At 36.2% G+C, this 17,772-nt stretch overlaps 2 protein-coding genes and 1 long non-coding RNA gene across 5 annotated transcripts; 2 read left to right on the forward strand and 1 right to left on the reverse strand.

Moving 5' to 3' along the window:
- Positions 1-332: 332 nt before the first annotated feature.
- On the reverse strand, positions 333-4,492 carry LOC140838755 (14-3-3-like protein D). 2 transcript variants are annotated; one of them, XM_073205289.1, is made up of 7 exons: positions 4,302-4,492; positions 2,866-3,172; positions 2,673-2,760; positions 1,851-1,960; positions 1,619-1,767; positions 844-893; positions 333-740 (listed from the first exon to the last, which is right to left on the reverse strand). In XM_073205289.1, exons 1-7 carry the CDS (start codon positions 4,372-4,374, stop codon positions 738-740), a joined length of 780 nt encoding a protein of 259 aa, XP_073061390.1. In that variant the 5' UTR covers positions 4,375-4,492; the 3' UTR covers positions 333-737. The 2 variants fall into 2 exon arrangements, with proteins under 2 accessions (XP_073061390.1, XP_073061389.1); XM_073205288.1 differs by having other exon boundaries at positions 844-896.
- A 2,473-nt stretch (positions 4,493-6,965) lies between these two features.
- LOC140838757 (uncharacterized) lies at positions 6,966-17,756 on the forward strand. 2 transcript variants are annotated; one of them, XM_073205291.1, is made up of 12 exons: positions 6,966-7,342; positions 8,286-8,415; positions 9,055-9,122; positions 9,227-9,297; positions 9,525-9,788; positions 10,278-10,441; positions 10,522-10,577; positions 10,683-10,735; positions 16,916-17,084; positions 17,177-17,274; positions 17,349-17,468; positions 17,567-17,756. In XM_073205291.1, the coding sequence occupies exons 1-11, from the start codon at positions 7,159-7,161 to the stop codon at positions 17,463-17,465; spliced, it is 1,374 nt and encodes a 457-aa protein (XP_073061392.1). In that variant the 5' UTR covers positions 6,966-7,158; the 3' UTR covers positions 17,466-17,468; positions 17,567-17,756. The 2 variants fall into 2 exon arrangements, with proteins under 2 accessions (XP_073061392.1, XP_073061391.1); XM_073205290.1 differs by having other exon boundaries at positions 6,967-7,342; positions 17,349-17,756.
- LOC140838758 (uncharacterized) lies at positions 10,742-15,977 on the forward strand. The gene is made up of 2 exons (XR_012119657.1): positions 10,742-11,181; positions 13,711-15,977. It is a non-coding gene; the product is annotated as an uncharacterized lncRNA (long non-coding RNA).
- Positions 17,757-17,772: the final 16 nt, after the last annotated feature.

Below are 17,772 nucleotides of genomic sequence, written 5' to 3' on the forward strand. Positions count from 1 at the left end.
AATAATTTAATTATTTTAATATTATCACATATATTGGTTAGAGTAGGTCTCATGTGAGACCATCTCACAGATTATAATCCGTGAGATAAATCAACTCTATCCATATTCACAATAAAAAATAATACTCTTGCATAAAAAATAATACTTTTTCATGGATGACTCAAATAAAAGATTCATCTCACAAATACGACCCGTGAGACCGTCTCACACAAGCCTACTGGTTAAAGTTCCTACCATATTTTAGTATATTAATTATCGAACCAATTTTTAAACAAATTTTATGAAAAATATAAATATACATCTCTGTTTGATTTTATGAATTTGAAAACATATTTGGAAAATAATATAAATAAAATTTATAAATTTCAACATCTAATAATTTTTATTACAAATTATTATGAAGCAGCACTCAACTGAGAATAAGTGGAGTCGATGTAAATGTCACAATTGCAGTCCTCCGAGTCACATCGGAGGATTCTGAATGGGTAGGGTAAGACAGAGTGTGCCCTGGTTTTAGCCGGGAGAAACCTCATTCTCATTAAAAACAAAAACAAAAAAAAGAACCATCACAGCAACCACAATAAATTAACACCAAAACAATACGACGAGACGAGATGAAGCCCTCGCTTCACCCTCTTTAGGAGGGGTGTAGGATTCAGAATGTAACAGTCCACAGAACCGATATATGAAGCAATGTCTTCCGCTTGCTTCTCGAAATTGAATGCGATTAATATAAATCACTGCAAAGAACAAAAAACTAAAGTTCATTACACTAGGCAAAATAGCAGAGAATTCCAAATGATATAGAACAAAAGGTGTCGAATATGGGACGAAACAACCCACCTCTGCGTTGCCGCCGCCAGCTCTTGCAAGCCCATCTACCTTGTGGCCCTCTTCTGGTGATAAATGAAATAAGTGAAGCTACTATTTAAGAGCATAAAACAAATTTGGGAACATCTTTTATGATGACACAAGAACTTAAAGTCACAAGCAAAATCAGAACATTTGAATCAAGAATCTGTGCATATTTGAGGCAGCATGCACTGGCAGATTCAAGTTTCTTTTGAAACAATCTGTGCATATTTGAGGCAGCATTCACTGGCAGATTCAAGTTTCTTTTGAAACGAACCACATCAAATTCTAATTTGAATCCACATGAATTAGTTTCTATCATAGTCGTCAAAAGCGCTCGCCTCACTCGCTCAAGCACAAAGCAACTCGAGGCACAAGGCCTGCGCTTCATGGAACTCCGAAGCGCAGCAGGTCTGTGAAGCGAGCGCTTTTGTGTGCCTTGCTTTGATGTGCAAGGTGCTCGCTTATGCGCGTCATAGAAGTCGCACATGCCTTTTTTTTTAAGCTTTGGCAGAGTAAAATTGCACTTAAGTTTGCTCAGAAAAATGTTGCACCCCCTGCTCTCTCACTTATCAGTTCTCACCACCAGCCTTCGCCACTCACTGCCTCGCCTTTGCGCTTTAAGCCAGCCCCAGACAATTTATCGCTTTTTTTGCGCCTCACGCTTTTGACAACTATGGTTTCTACAAGTCATGCATCCTTTAAATAGAGAACACAAGAGTTGTACGATATCAACAAAACTTTAGATATGTCAACCAAATATTACCTCCATCCTCTGCAATGTCAGAAGTCCACAAGGTAAGGTTGTCCCTAAGGAGCTGCATAATTAATGTACTATCTTTGTATGATTCTTCACTTAACGTATCCAGCTCCGAGATAGCTTCGTCAAATGCCTGTTTAGCAAGGTGGCAGGCCCTGTGGTAAAGTTTACACGTTAAATTACAAGTGACAAATTTCCCATGGCATGCAAAGATTAATTCACAAACCATTTCAAATACCTTTCTGGAGAGTTCAAAATTTCATAGTAGAAGACAGAGAAGTTCAAAGCTAAACCCAATCGAATGGGGTGTGTAGGTGACAGCTCTGATTCCGCAGCATTAGTGGCTGCCTGCAAGCAAATGATCAAGTTACTTACAGTTTGAGATTCACTGAGATTAGTACACCCTCAGCATCAAACCATAAATCATCTGTAAACAAATAAAATTTAACAGATATTTTCCAATCACAAACAGAAATACATTCATGAAAATAAAATCTGTCAGTTGTGACTGCTAGATAAAACAAAATTCATGTAGATACTCATCACATATCATTATTCTGAGACCAGCTTTTGGAATGGAGGTTAAAATCCAAAAATTTGTGGCATGTCAATAAGACTATAAGACTAAGTCAAAGGCCCGAAACACAAATACCATCATCCTGGAAAATATAATACACAATAAACATTGCAGCAGAAATATGCTCAAAAACCCCTACAACAAATAAAAGAAAAAATAACTCAGACAGGTTCGAGAGCATGAAAATTGATTCGATATTCTACATACAAAAACATGATGAGACAAATTAAAAATCATTTTTACTTTCATTTAAACTAGTGATGTAGCATATGCAGTACTATATCTTACAAACTATTTGGTTTGTATCATTATCATTTATGCTATTAATGTAATCAAGATAAATCAAAATCAGCATAACTTTTCAATAAAAACATCACACGTTTAACTAAATTGACTAATAATGTATTAAAAAATTAAATTAACTCTAAATCCATCTCAGATAATCAAAAAGATCTGAGTGGTATATCATGACTTAAGTCTCACCTGATAGGCTTTCATTGACTCATCCGCTGCCTCCTTCCGCTCATTTCCACTCTTAAACTCTGCCAGGTAACGATAATAATCTCCTTTCCTACAATTATATTTTTTGACAAGGAATTAGAAATGTAAAATTGATGGATAAGAGTGGATATGCAACACATGATACAGAAGCAAATAGAAATTGATGTGCACTTACATCTTATAGAAAAACACAGTGGACTCAACACCTGATGAGGAAGGGATCAAATGCTCATCAATCACAGTCATGATGTTTCCACAAATAGTGGACAACTCTGACTCAACTTTTTGCCTGTACTCCTTGATTCTCTTCACATTTAGTTCATGCCCCTTCGCCTCTTCTTTTTGTTCAATTGATGATAAAATCCTCCATGAAGCCCTTCGAGATCCAATCTCATTTTTATAACTAACAGACAACAAGTTCCGCTCTTCAACTGTCAATTCAACATCAAGCTTCGCAACATTTTGCATGGCCTCCACCATTTCTTCGGAATAATGAACAAAATCAATGGAAAACAATTGTCAGCAGTCTAAAAATGTTTTAAGAACATGTGAGATGCTCAAAACGAGCTTACGATATCAAATATAAGAAGTTAAAAAGCTTATGTCAATTAAAACTATCATGAACTTAAATTTGAGGTATCTCTAATTCTTTACCGCGTGATAGACAAGCTTACCGCTCCCAGTAAAACATCTCATAAGCTCTTGGAAGTTTCATCCAAACAAATACATTCTACCAAACATTCGTGTGATATTCTCATTTGACTTTTAGTCTCCCCCACAGGTCGGATAACTTCTCCTTTTCTTAACATTTTCCCAAAAATGCTTCCATACAAGAGACTTGAAATTTCAAATTTACTCATAACTTTGTTCCTAATAACAATTCATGTCCTAACATCACGTTCTTCAATGCATTCCATGCTGATTTCACACAATCATGTATTACGTAGACTTTTGGAATACCTAAGAGGTAGTGGTTTATACTTTTCAATTTCATTATGTTCCATTAGTGTTTCCCTTCCCTTACAATAATTTCAATTATAATAAGATTTTGCACCAGTCTTATGTTTTTATCAGTGTCGTTGTGTTGCCTAATAAACAAAGTTGGCTTTGCTTTTCATTCACAATACTATTGATGGGGAATTGTGCAGGACAACGAAAAGACTTAAAAGATACCGTTTCATGCGCATAAGTCCGGTCAAATACCAACCAAGAACTGTTTCAAGAATCAGAAAACAAATACACACCTTTTAGATGCTAAAACACACATTAAACCAACACCATAAGCAAAAGTAACCAGAAACAACTTCACTCAAAAAATCATCTGTAACTATGTAACGTGGCAATGCTTGGTAACTTTATGCGGGTTAACTTCGACGCACTATGATGAAACACTCAATTGCAAACGAATAAATTCATAAATCACAATACTCAATTGTCGCTAAACCTCTCAAATCTAATCTAAGTAATAAAAACACATGTACTGCAAAGGTCACACACAGAATATTTCGACATCATGTTACAAATCTGAAACTACTCCTACCAAAAATATTTCAGAAATTTATGGCCTTGAATGAACGGATGTAAAATAAGAATCCTAAAATTTAATTTTACCATCATAACGTTCGGCTTGCTCTGCAAGTTTCGCGATGTAGACGAAGTTTTCACGATCCTTCGCGGCAGCCATTCTTCCACTTGCCCCTGTTTGATGTGGGTTTCGCGCTTTTCGATCCAGGAACCAGGTTTTGGTATTTTCACGGAGACTTTATTACAGGTAAAGCCCTATTCTTCAATGATGAAAATGATTATTGTACCTTTGGCTATAATAGTAGTACTGTGAGAGTTTTTTTCACCGATTTTTTTTGCATCTGATTATTTAAAATTCATTTATTTTTATTATTAAATAAGATACTCAAATCTATCTTCTAAGGGTTCGCTTGATTGATAGGATGTGATAATTGAAAGATTAATAATTTGATTGATAAGTTCGCTTGATTGATAGGATGTGATAATTGAAAGATTAATAATTTGATTGATAAGTGTTTGATAGGATTAGATATTAAATTTGAGATATACGTAATAGAACGTGTGGTTTGAAATTAACAAGATGGATAAATTCATGATAGATATAATAATGACCAAAATACCCTCCATTTTAATATTTATTTTCTTTCCCAATAGCGTTTCCCCTCCCGAAACCTACCTCCTTTTCTTCGGGAGAACACAAGCAAATTGGAAACTGTCTCTGTTGCGGTCGTCCGTCAAGATTGGTAGCTGAGTTCAGATCCGTGAGAGATCTGAAACGAAGAGTCAACAGAAAGCTGGAGCATGTTGTTGTGAGTTATATTTTTTTCTTTTACAGGTGATATTTGAAACGATTTCTTCAAACGTCATTCCATCCATTGATACAAAACGAAAATTAGCTGAGAAAACATGTTTATTTTCCTAATTATCGAATTTCTTAGTCAAGTAATCTTTTCTTCCCGATTTGAACATAAATTAATTTTATTAAGTTACTCACAGCGGAAGCATTTTTTATGTATGTTTTGAAAAATTTTGTAGTTGTGTCTCTTGTTATTGTTTCTTAATGTAAGATTTTGCATCTTGTTATTCGTAGCAGCTAAAAAAAATCGCATTCAAAAAAGAAACGAAGCTACAATTTATCCACATTTACCTTCGAATGCGCCTGGAATTACTTCATATCTATGTTTGAAGTGGGATTTGGTTGTCCCCTGTCGATCTCGAAGATTTGAACAGTGGTCAAGGGCGCCAGTCTGCGAATGAAATTGGGAGAATGACAAAAAGAAGACCCACATGCAAGTTGGGAATTGACATCAGGGGTATTTTGGGCGTTATACATTTTGTGGGTAGCTGGATTGTTTTAATCGGTAGTCAATTGCATGGATTTATTGTCAAACAAGAACAGTGAAATTGTCAATCAAATAATCAATCTGAAATCTAAAAGTGAAACCAAACAAAATATTAACAGTCAATCCAATCTTAATCATACCTACCAAACTGGCCCTAATTGTTTCCAATAATTATATTAATCACGGTAAATTTCAAAATTTAAATCAATTGATTTAAATCCTTATATCTAAACATAAAAATATAAAAAATACGTACCTCATCCCAAAAATAAATAGACCTCCGAGGGATATAGGCAGAAAATTTTAGAGCAGGTCTCTTTGTGAGACGATGTCATGAGTCTTTATTTGTGAGACAGTTTAATCTTACCGATATTCACAATAAAAAGTAATACTCTTAGCATAAAAAGTAATATTTTTTCATGGATGACCCAAATAAAAGACCCGTATCACAAAATACGACCTGTGAGATCGTCTCACACAAATTTTTGTCAAAATTTTAATATATTAAACGAAATTTATTTTCAATTTTTGTCTTCTTCCCAATATAATTATCGTCGATTCTTCCCCAAAGACCATAATTATTCAAACAAAATAATCGCCACATTTATTGTAAAAAATATCTAAATAGGAACCATCGAAAACATCAAACAAGTTTAAGGCAACACTCATTATTTCGTCTTTATATTGACATTTTCGACAACGCAATGCTGCCATAACATTCTTACAAAACATTCAACCAATGTTTTTTAAGATAGAAAAAGTAAAAAATAATTAATAACCTGACATACATAAAAAAGGCATCACACTCAAATTTTATGAAACAAAATAGTTCCGCTAAAATAATTAATATGTATGATCGAACGTTTTGTTGTTTCATAAAAAATTTAAGTCTATGGTAGTAGTACGATTCAAAGCTTTTAAATCACACAACAACCCAATCGTCATGATTTAATTGTTCTACCAACATAGACAATTATTGCACCACAACAATATTCATCTCAATAATTCACTATTTGCAATCAATTAAAATAAAACTCACGACCTAACTCTTATATCAATCAGAAGATCAGACGTTTGTCGTTTTACCAAAAATTATAGCTGGTGGTACTGGTACAACTCAAATATTTTAAAATATACAACATTTCAAATGACATGGTTCGATTGTTCTATCGAATATGAACAATTATCACACACTAATATAATACAAATAGAAAAAATTGAAAGTCTTTAAGAAGAAAAAAAATCCATTGGTTTCCTCGGTTTGGTCGATACTGCCCCACACCCAATCAACGGTTCAGATCATTTCATGGGGGTTGAATTTTTTAAAAAAAAAAAAAAACCATGGGCCAGAATGGGCAGGGTCGAATTTTCCGGTTTCCTCCATATTAAGACCAATTTAAAATTGTGGACTAAAATAGTGAAAATTTTTAACGGAAAAGAGATTACTCGGCCACTCCACAGCTCAGCAGCAATGGCCGTCGCATGGGGAGGAGCGTAGAGTGGCAGAGGATAAGAAGGAAGTATGGCGGACAAACATAATTCGTCTCTATTTTTTCTCTATAGATAAACAATTGGTTGCCTTTTTACTATAAATAGAGAGAATGGCATCATCCGCTCCTTTGTTTTCGTATCAGTGCACGCATCCGATTCTTGGAAATCGCGGCAACAATAGCCAGTTGTCGTCTTCTTACTCTTCCAATCCCTGTTCTCCTTCCCCTAATTCTTCTTATCCTATTTTTTCGTTTCGTTGCCCAGGCCATATCTGCAATTTCATCACATTCTCAGGTGAGAATTCATTTTTCGATTTTTTTTCTTTTATTGAGGCATGATGAGCCATGTTGGACGAGAATTGATTCACAGCTGTTTGGGATTTTTAACTATTGAATTGTCACGGATACAGCTTATTTTTTTGGGGGTTTGTCATGGACCTGTGATTAATGTGACTCTGTTCCTAATTAGACTGTGTAAAACGTCAATTTGCCGAGTTTTTCTCCATCGGGCTTCTGAATAGTTATCAATTATCAATGAAATTTCAACCTGTTAAATCCGTTGTTTTGTATGTCCGTTGATTTTGGCGGTGGTTGTCTCAACTCTCAAAGATGGCAACTTTGGAAAATTATGTATTTTGACTTTAGAATGCGAGCGCTGTTATGATGATGAGCAACATGTCCTTTTTGGTCATTAGAGTTGTTTAGTTGGTTGATGGATTGTCTTTTATTGATTTTAATTTTTGATAGTGTTAATAATCAATAAAATTGTCCAGAATTAGGGGAAATATTTGTACATATTTGCTTTTGTTCTCGTGGTGGGTAACCTTTCTTCTCTCCTTCCATTCGTGTGCGTTCTTCTCCTGTTTTTTGGGTATCGCTTAAAGATTGAATTGGAGAGAGAACCTCTTGATTCAAAAACGAATTTTTGAAAAAAAAAAATTTCAAAAAAATTGTTTTTAATAGGAGAAGCTAATTAAAAAGTGCTTTAAATTTTTTTTTTAAAAATCACTTTTACGAAGGCCAGAAAATTTGTCTTCTGCCTAAGCTTTTGATTGATCTTTCATTCTAATCCAATATCCACTTCGTCTAATTTATAAAGCTATACTAACTACTAGTTATATCGTTTTGATAATCAGCTGGGTTGTAATTTATAGAGTTTCATTATAATGAGCATCTTTCTTGTTTGAGAGCTTATCTGTCTTCATTTTTAAGCTTCAACAGTACCCTCAACGTTGCAGGCGTAAAAAATAGCCTGAGGGCTCACGCCATGAGTACAACTCAGGGAAATATCGCATCTCCTAGGGGCATTGTGAAAATGGAAGATCAGCCTGATCATCTTCTTGTTCTTGTTCATGGTATCTTGGCAAGGTATCAATATTCTTGTACACTAGAAAAGGTTGTAGGTTCTAAAGCACATAGTATCATTGGGTTGCTGCTGTTGGTAATATTGGCGTAGAGCATCTGAAGATTCTATTGCTTGGTCTAATTCATTCTTAAATTCAGTGAGGATTTTCTCATATTTCTGTGCAATCCTTTGGTATTATATAAGGCACAGTTGGTGATGATAATAGGAATTGGAGTTTTTTGTTATTCCCATGAGCGGTATTGGTTCATTTATTAATTTGAGGCAAGTGCATAACAGGAACTATAATGGATTCTGACTTTATATCCACCTTCCACATTTCCCACCTTTGTGGATTATTGTTCATGCTTCCTCATTTATGCTATGACAGAAATAACCAACTTTTGAGCTCAATTATGCAAGTTTTTTCTTGATATTTCTACGTTGGCACTTAAATACTTGTGCTCATACCACTAGCTTCTGTTCCTTTATTACGGAGGAAGAGGATGAAAAAATCTGTTGATTCTTATGATTTCTTGATTCTTCGGAGAGTTCATTGATTATTTTCAGAATTAAAAAAACTTTGAGAAATTTAGTTTAATGTATGATGCATATTAATGTACTTGCTAATTATTGACCTTGACTAATGTTTTAATAAGTTGCAGCCCAAGTGACTGGACTTATTTTGAAGCAGAGTTGAAGAGGAGGTTAGGAAAGAAATTTCTGATATATGGTACATTATTCGTTCTGATAAAATATTCTTTCATGGACTCACATGAAAACCAATGTTTTGTTAAGGATTCATTTTATTTAATTAAATGGCCATATCATGTGCAGCTAGTTCGTGTAATACATACACTAAGACATTCACTGGCATTGATGGAGCTGGGAAACGACTGGCAGATGAAGTAAGCTTTTGAATGAGTGCCTTTGTAGGTCTTATTGTAGGTTGGCTTAGCATAAGCTGTGAACCGCTGATGTTTGATCTAGTATCCATTTTCACAACCCTCTAGCTTCTACCCTTGTGGTTAGGTGTCTGGTCCTGGTGGTGGTCATAATATATCTCTAACTTAAAAAATGGATGAAGGTTGATTTTGTGCAATCAGTGTTGTTTTCATGCTATCCAAATGCACAGGTCACACAAGTTGTGAAGAAAACTGAAAAGCTTAAAAAGATATCCTTTTTGGCCCATTCTCTTGGTGGACTATTCGCAAGATATGCAATTGCTGTTTTATACTCGCATAGTGCCTCCTCTGATCCATCTTATGATACCGGTGGCTCTACTGCTACGGACTTCAAAACTTTGTATGGTTCAAATAAAGGTTTGATTGCCGGGCTGGAAGCAATTAATTTTATTACCCTGGCAACACCTCATCTGGGAGTTAGAGGGAAAAAGCAGGTATTTGGTGCTGATAATGATACTAACTCATGTCATGTACACGTGTATGTATTGCATGGATATGTAAAAATAGCATGTTGCAGGGTTCCTTATGTTTAGTTAAAGACACCGCAAGTTAAAGGCTTTTAATAGGAAAGAAAACAATGGAGAATAGAACTTTTGTACTGGTCGATGTGTGACTATGTCTTAGGACTAGTTGGAAGGATCACATTTCCTCTGTAATAGTGTATATCGATTACCTTATTTTGTGTCTTTTTACTTTTTCAAAATTTCCTTGTTTTGAAGTTCACTACAGCATTGTATCCTCATATTAAATGCATTTCTATTGCTAAAGTAGAATCTCACAGTAGATTTATCTGGTTTGCCTCCAATGTTTGACTTTAGGAAACAATTTATGTGTGTTCATGTGAACTTTAATGTGTTACTTGTTGTCATCGGTAGTACTTTGGAACCTGACCTCCAGACTGTTAATTATCTTGAATGATTCAGCTTCCATTCCTTCTGGGTGTGCCTTTCTTGGAGAAACTAGCTGTTCCAATAGCCCCTATTTTCGCTGGCAGAACTGGTAGTCAGCTCTTTCTTACAGATGGGAAGCCCAAAAAACCTCCTCTCTTGTTACGAATGACATCAGACTGTGAAGATGGAAAATTCATGTGAGTCCATGCAGCCATATATAACAATCTTGTTGCTCTATTTGCTCTGTTCAAACTTATCAAAGTGGATTTCATTGCAGATCAGCACTTGGTGCTTTCAGATGTCGAGTTCTTTATGCTAATGTCTCTTATGACCGTATCCAGAAATTTAAATTTGTTCCGTTGGCAGTAAAACACTTTCCTGAGTTTGTTTCAAAGGATTCTCGGCTTTTTTGTTATGGAATTTTTTAACTCAAACCAGATATGGTTGGTTGGCGGACATCCTCCATACGCAGGGAGATAGAACTTGTCAAGGTAATTCCGTATTTTTATTGAACATTTTTCCCTAGGTTTTGTTATATTGAGCTTTGAATATTGGTAGACCTTTGGTGACCCAAATTCTATTCACTTTGTGAGGAGCTAGTCATTCCTCTTCGGGTATGGTTAGCTCATGTATCTTTTTTCTTTTCTTTTCTCCATTTTCATTTTTTTGTTTTTCGAATTGTTAACATGATACTCTCTAGCCTATTCAAGTGTCCTTTCATCTTTAAAATTGATTGCACATTTCTTGCACTATAAAATCTCGAATAAAATAATCATTTATGCTCGAATATAAATTGTAAGTGCACGAGTCAAATTATAATATATATATGAATACGAGTGTCACCCCACATAGATTGTATCATACAACTTTATTTTCAGAAGTTAAATGTTTAGCCACGGGTAAACAATAAGTTGGGATTAATTCACTATGAATCAAGGTTCTAAAATTCGCTAGGCGCTAGTCGGGCGTCAGACCAGCGCCTAGGCCGCCTAGGCGGGGCTAGGCGATTCTACGGTGACATAATAAATCACATAATAGAACTTCAGTACAATAATATCAAATTTAAAATGTGTTCAAAATATTCCCTATATAATCTATTGTGTCATCTCAATAAAATAATAAAGAATTCACATGGATTGCTTGTCATTGTTACTCTCCAAATCTGTTTGATTCCAAGAAGCAAAATAAAGAAAAAAATTATGCATTAAGAGTCATATATTAGTACTGCATAATTAGTACTGCCCAACATCCACATATACATTAAGAGCCATAACATATTATACATAATTAGTATTGCCCAACATCCACCAAGTTTTTTTAGATGATGGATATGAGAAACACATATAGAGAATCAGTATGAGATCCTACATAGTACACACACACAGGAACAATAGCCAAGAAAAACCCACAAGTTATCACCGACAGCAGAGATGAAATTTAAGTTTGAATAGAATAAGTTAAGTTTAAACTTAGCCTATCCAAAGATAGCATCAGGGGAAGGAAAATACGAGAAGGAAAATACCAATGCTAAATAATTGAATAGAATAATTCAAGAATTAAACTTAACTTAGCCGAGAAGGGAAAAAATGAGAAGGAAAATATCAAGGTTATTAACTTACATGCTTTTCTGAAAATACCAAGGACTTCCACACTCACCTGAAACGAGGAGATTGAGATAACGATAAAACCAGAGGAAGTTGCTTAATAAAATGGTACCAGAATCACTGATGAAAATTCTTCAAATCTGTTTTATGTACTTGAGGTAGCAAAGACAGATATATCAAGAAATGCAAGAAACTGTTATGATCTTAGAATTCTCAAACGATAAAATCCAGAAATGAAGAACAATTAGCATAAATGAAATATTATATTCAATAAGGAAATAAGATCCCAGAGTAAAACACTCTGTTACAAGTCTTTCCTCCCTAGCAAGTGCTAGTGATCACTCAACAGAATATGTAACTGAATGCCTCTCTCCTTCTTTACAACTGCCCTTTTATCCCTCCCTATTCACGTGTTTCTTCCCTTTGTTCCTCCTAACATACGTATTAATTATTTTGGGCTTCTCAAGGTTTATTTTACTTGGGCCTTGGGATGTTTCTGGGCCTGATGGGTCCAAGCCTTTTGCAATTGATTCTGGGCTCATAACATTACCGGCCTCCTCAAAATGCGCCTTGTCCTCAAGGCGAAAATCAAGAAACTGCCTTTGAAAATCTTCCCGACTCTCCCATGTAGCTTCTTCTTTGGATCGGCCTTTCCATTGTACTAAAATCTGATGACATGGCTGCCCTGCGAGAAGTTTAATCCTCTCTGCTAAAACAAACTCAGGTTCAAAGGTCATGAGCAGATCTGTGTCAAGTTCTTCCGGAAGTTTGATCACAATCTCAGACGTGCCCATTGCTCGTTTCAAGCATGACACATGAAAAACTGGATGCACTCTTGACCCCTCGGGCAACTGGAGTTTATAGGCAACTGTCCCCACCTTCTTTTCAATCCTGAAAGGCCCATAGAACCTGCTGGATAATTTCTGGGCAACCCTGGAACAAACTGAGTTCTGCCGATGAGGTCTCAACTTCAAGTATACCATATCTCCTTCTTGAAATTGAACCTCTCGCCGTTTCTTGTTAGCGTGTTTTGTCATGTGCTGCTGAGCTCTTTCCAGATTGTACTTGAGTTGCCGTAAGAGCTCATCTCTGTCCCCTAATGCCTGTGATACCGCTGCCATCCTCTTTGCGCGTCTTTCGAATCCGGCAGGTCGGACCAATGTTATGATCTTAGAATTCTCAAACGATAAAATCCAGAAATGAAGAACAATTAGCTGAAATGAAATATTATATTCAATAAGGAAATAAGATCCCAGAGTAAAACACTCTGTTACAAGTCTTTCCTCCCTAGCAAGTGCTAGTGATCACTCAACAGAATATGTAACTGAATGCCTCTCTCCTTCTCTACAACTGCCCTTTTATCCCTCCCTATTCACGTGTTTCTTCCCTTTGTTCCTCCTAACATACGTATTAATTATTTTGGGCTTCTCAAGGTTTATTTTACTTGGGCCTTGGGATGTTTCTGGGCCTGATGGGTCCAAGCCTTTTGCAATTGATTCTGGGCTCATAACAGAAACCGAAAGAAAAAAGAGGTAGAAGAAAGACATCGCTGCTGCTCCACAAGACGGGAGATGTAAATATTTCCCATCAGGCTTTTCGATTTATTTGGTGCCATGTTAGATTTAGGGCAGTCTCTTTTCAACTTTTAATTGAGCTTTAAAATATTAAAACCTCAAACAGTATTTTTCAAAACAAATCGGGTCTATTTAAGGGTGTTCAGGCCCGCCCAGGCCAGCCCAAGCACGCCCAGGAGCGCCCAGATGCCTCGGCTGGCCGCCTAGCACCTTATCGGTGCGGTAGGTCGCCGCCTAGCGCCTAGGCGGGCGCCTAGGGCGCATTTTAGAACATTTCTATGAATGAAGAGAAAAATATAATTTAATGATAAAATAAAATCAATTCAAGGAGAATATTAATATCAAATGTGAATGAATGTGTTTGGAATTTCGGTTCACCTACATTGATTAAAATAATTAATTTCAACAATTGCTCATACTCTTTGACAGGATTCCCTAAATTATTAATATACTCTTTCAAGTTAAGTTAAATTAATTCAACACAATACAAAATCTCTTTAATTATTTATCAAATGTGATTGCATAAATGATTTGTGGAATTTCCTAACTTTCAACGCTTTGGACACTATCAACGCGTATTCAATTCAATATATATGTGTAAACTGTAAATCCACGTATTATACTATTCATTTCTATTGGAAAATCTTCTTTCAAATTCACTTGCAATATAAATAATATAGAAAACTACATTTTCAACATTTCAAATAAATAATAATTCAATCAAGTATAAACCAAAAGTCGAATATTAAATTATCATGAACCAAGTTTTGGGGTAGGATCCACTAAATCTCAACAAAATAAAACTTCTATTAAAATCCATTGTAGGAAATATTAAAAGCAGTAATTGAATGATGTTTCTTCACTGAAATGCAAAAAGAGGGGGGAGAACAAGAAGGCACTGCACGGAATCTTGTCTTCCCTGCTTGTCTCCTCGACTCTGGTGTCGTTCTTCTCGTGCGGCTGTTTTTCGTCCGTGAATGTGATGTGAATCTTGTGTTTTTTGTTTTTTTCCTCGTCTGTTAGGGCTCTTATATATATAGATGCATCCAAAAGTCCATCAAGGTAGAAAATCCGCCTTCCTTTTAAAATATCCGAGCAGATAAAATTTTCCTTGTCGTTTCGCGCTATGGCGGTCAAAAAATACCGCCCCAGTGCGACATGTTTTGTCCATTGTCTGAATTTTTCTTCCAGGCGCTCTAGGGTGGTAATAAATTACCGCCCTAGCGCGTGAGGTCCTCTGTTCCAGCACCGATTCCTTCATCAACGCGTGCTGGGGTTCAAGAAAAATGGATTACAAACAATACAATAAAATATAAAAACAACACCTATCGTCTAATTATACTAACCTTTTGATCGTCCTCGAGCAAAATAGGTTACTAGACACAACGAACGACAAAAACAAAAACAGTTCAATGGTGAGCTTATGGTTTTCATTCATGTCTCAGCGAATCTCTGACATACTTCTCATCAATCAAATCAAAACATAAATTATCACCTCTTGAAGTTTACACACTATATTATGTGAACGTGTGTGTTGTGTGTTGTGTGTTGTTTTTAATTGCATGCACTTCAATTAGATTCATTCTAGATTTTTTTGCAAGACATCTCAATCGACACGTCTATGCGAGAATCTATCACGTACAACCCTTTTCCATTAGTTACTTAGCACTTAGCAGCAAACACAAATCATTAGGACTTTTCAAGTGTAAATCATGGCCCTTGATTGTTACAAAATAAAAGATTAGAGAGTCGAAGGGAAGGGAGTACAATTATTATGTACAATCAGATTTTGCACAAGATGTTCTTTTACTTCATACAATCCCCTCTTCTTGGCCTAGAAATAGAACTTCATTAATTTATTTGGCTCTTCGTCTTAGATATATTTTTTCAAAAGTTTTTTTTTGCGAAACAAACTTTTCTTTTACAAATGCAAATTTGAATCAAATATGTACTTCCTTAAGGCATGAGTATTTGGCTTTGGGTTCCATTTTATAAGGGTACAATTATGAGGATTGATGTAAGGATGAGTTGCATATAATTTCACGTTTCTTGGTATGCTCACAAATTATAGGTCCAAAAAAATTGCCTAAATCACTTTCATGTTGCTGATAAATACTTTGTTAGGAAGGACATGTACCAAAACCTAATGTTTGTCAAGTTTCCTACAAAAATTTGAACTTCACTGCTATTCGCACAATTCACTAGTTCCAACATATATGTTTGAATATATTCGACATTCGAACAAAAATTTCATATTTCAACAACATGAGTGTCCTAAACTAATGAAATGACAAATCATTGAGCATGTGTGTCATCAATTTATATTCTTCATTGCCCGATTACCAATATAATCAGTGCAAACTGGTTTCCATATGACTCACATGACCCAATGCATAATAATTATAAACTCAAAACAAATAAAATAAAAAGGACTAGCCCTTCCCCATACCCATACCAAAGTCGTGCAATGTCCCCGTTGCAAAAGACGACGACACATAAGCAAAAAACAAATGAACTTGACCAACACCGTGCACAATGCAGAAAATAAATAAGATCACTCTTCCTCGTCATCCAGGGGCGGCACTCCTGCGGGATCCTGTGGATATGGGTAGACATACTGAAAATGGAATGGCGGAGGTATGGATCAAGCCCCATTTGCGTGGGCACTCCCCGCAATAAAGAATCTATGGAAGCTAGATATGCACTCTTGATAAATTGGCATTGGTTTTGGTAGGCGGCCCACGCACAAAGTTCATCAACCTTCTCACTAGCGGGGAGACAACGGGGTTGTGGTGGCAGCAGCGCTTGGGCGGGGATGCATGGTCTCTCATCATCTGCCCTAGTGCGATGCCCTCTGTTCCAGCACTGATTCCTTTATCAACATGAGCTTGGGCGGTCAAAAATTACCGTCTTAGCGCCCCCTCTTTTGTCCGGGTTTTAACTTTTCCTCAATACGTGCTGGGGCGGTCAAGAATTACCGCCCTAGCACGTCCGACTCTGTCCTTGACTGTGCGCTGGAGCGGTCAAGAATTACCGTCCTAGCACGTCCGACTCTGTCCCAATACCTCATGTAACTTATTTCTTCACTGTTTTGGCCAGTTTTCCTACCGATCGATGTGAGGAGCGACCATATGCATAAATTATGACTAAAATAAATGAAACTTGGACTCAACACAATAAAATAAGGCAAAAATAGAATAAAAACAATACAATAAAACATGCAAAATATTTAGTTAATCGGGCCTCGTTAATTCAACATCTAGCGCTGATCTGTTGAACATTTTATCAATCTGAGTCAGTTTGCTGGGACCATCCTGCGACTTTTGTTGGGTTTGTCAACTACACACACAGACTTCCGTGAAGGATACTGTAGTTTAATTTTTATGGGTTTCTGATTTTCTTTCAAGTTATCAAATGATTCTATGGTCTGAAAGCTTAGGTAAGTTCATATATTTGTGGAACTTTTATTATTTTTTATCTTTGTTGCTGACAGCCTCCTAGTCGGTCACTGGATGGCTACAAGCATGTCGTGGATGTGGAGTACTGTCCACCAGTTTTGTCCGATGTACCGAAGTTCCCTCCGGAAGCAGCCAAGGCAAAGGAAGCCGCACAAAATGAACCGAGCACACAAAACACAGTTGAATATCATGAAATCATGGAAGGTTACTAATTAGTCTACAGTAACTGAAGCTGACGGCTTTGTCAACTCATGTATTTTTCGCAAGTTAACGGAAATGAAATTTTCTTATGACAGAGGAAATGATACATGGTTTACAAAGAATAGGATGGTGGAAAGTCGATGTCAGTTTTCATACAGCATTTTGGCCATTTTTCGCACACAATAACATCCATGTAAGAATGACCCATCATTATATATATATATTTTTGAATTGGGTTCTTGTCTGATCATATCTGGTTATAAACAGGTGAAAAATCTTTGGTTTCATAATGCGGGGGCTGGAGTGGTCGCTCATGTAGCTGACACCATAAGCCGACAAGAGAAGCAACAGGACGCTCCCACTTACATTGCTGCTAGCTTGTAGCTGGTAGATAACCCCTGTGACATTTTATATACAACTAACCACACCACCTCTGTATATAGCAGTATCGTAGTTATTTACACTGCTAATAACATTTTTTCCAGAATGGCACTCGTCAATTTCTAGAGTACAGGAGAGAGAGGGGGTCATTAGCAGCCATGATTGTGGTAATCGCAATCGTGCACTCAAGTCACAATATTTTGAGTATTTCAAGTGTCAACTTCCTTCTGTAACTTGTAAATAACTTTTGTCATAATGATGGTTAAATGGAACATTCTCAAAGGGCTTAACGTCTGCCATGTGATTCATT

The sequence above is a fragment of the Primulina eburnea genome, chromosome 8 (assembly GCF_022965805.1).
Source record: "Primulina eburnea isolate SZY01 chromosome 8, ASM2296580v1, whole genome shotgun sequence".
Classification (NCBI taxonomy): Eukaryota; Viridiplantae; Streptophyta; class Magnoliopsida; order Lamiales; family Gesneriaceae; genus Primulina; species Primulina eburnea.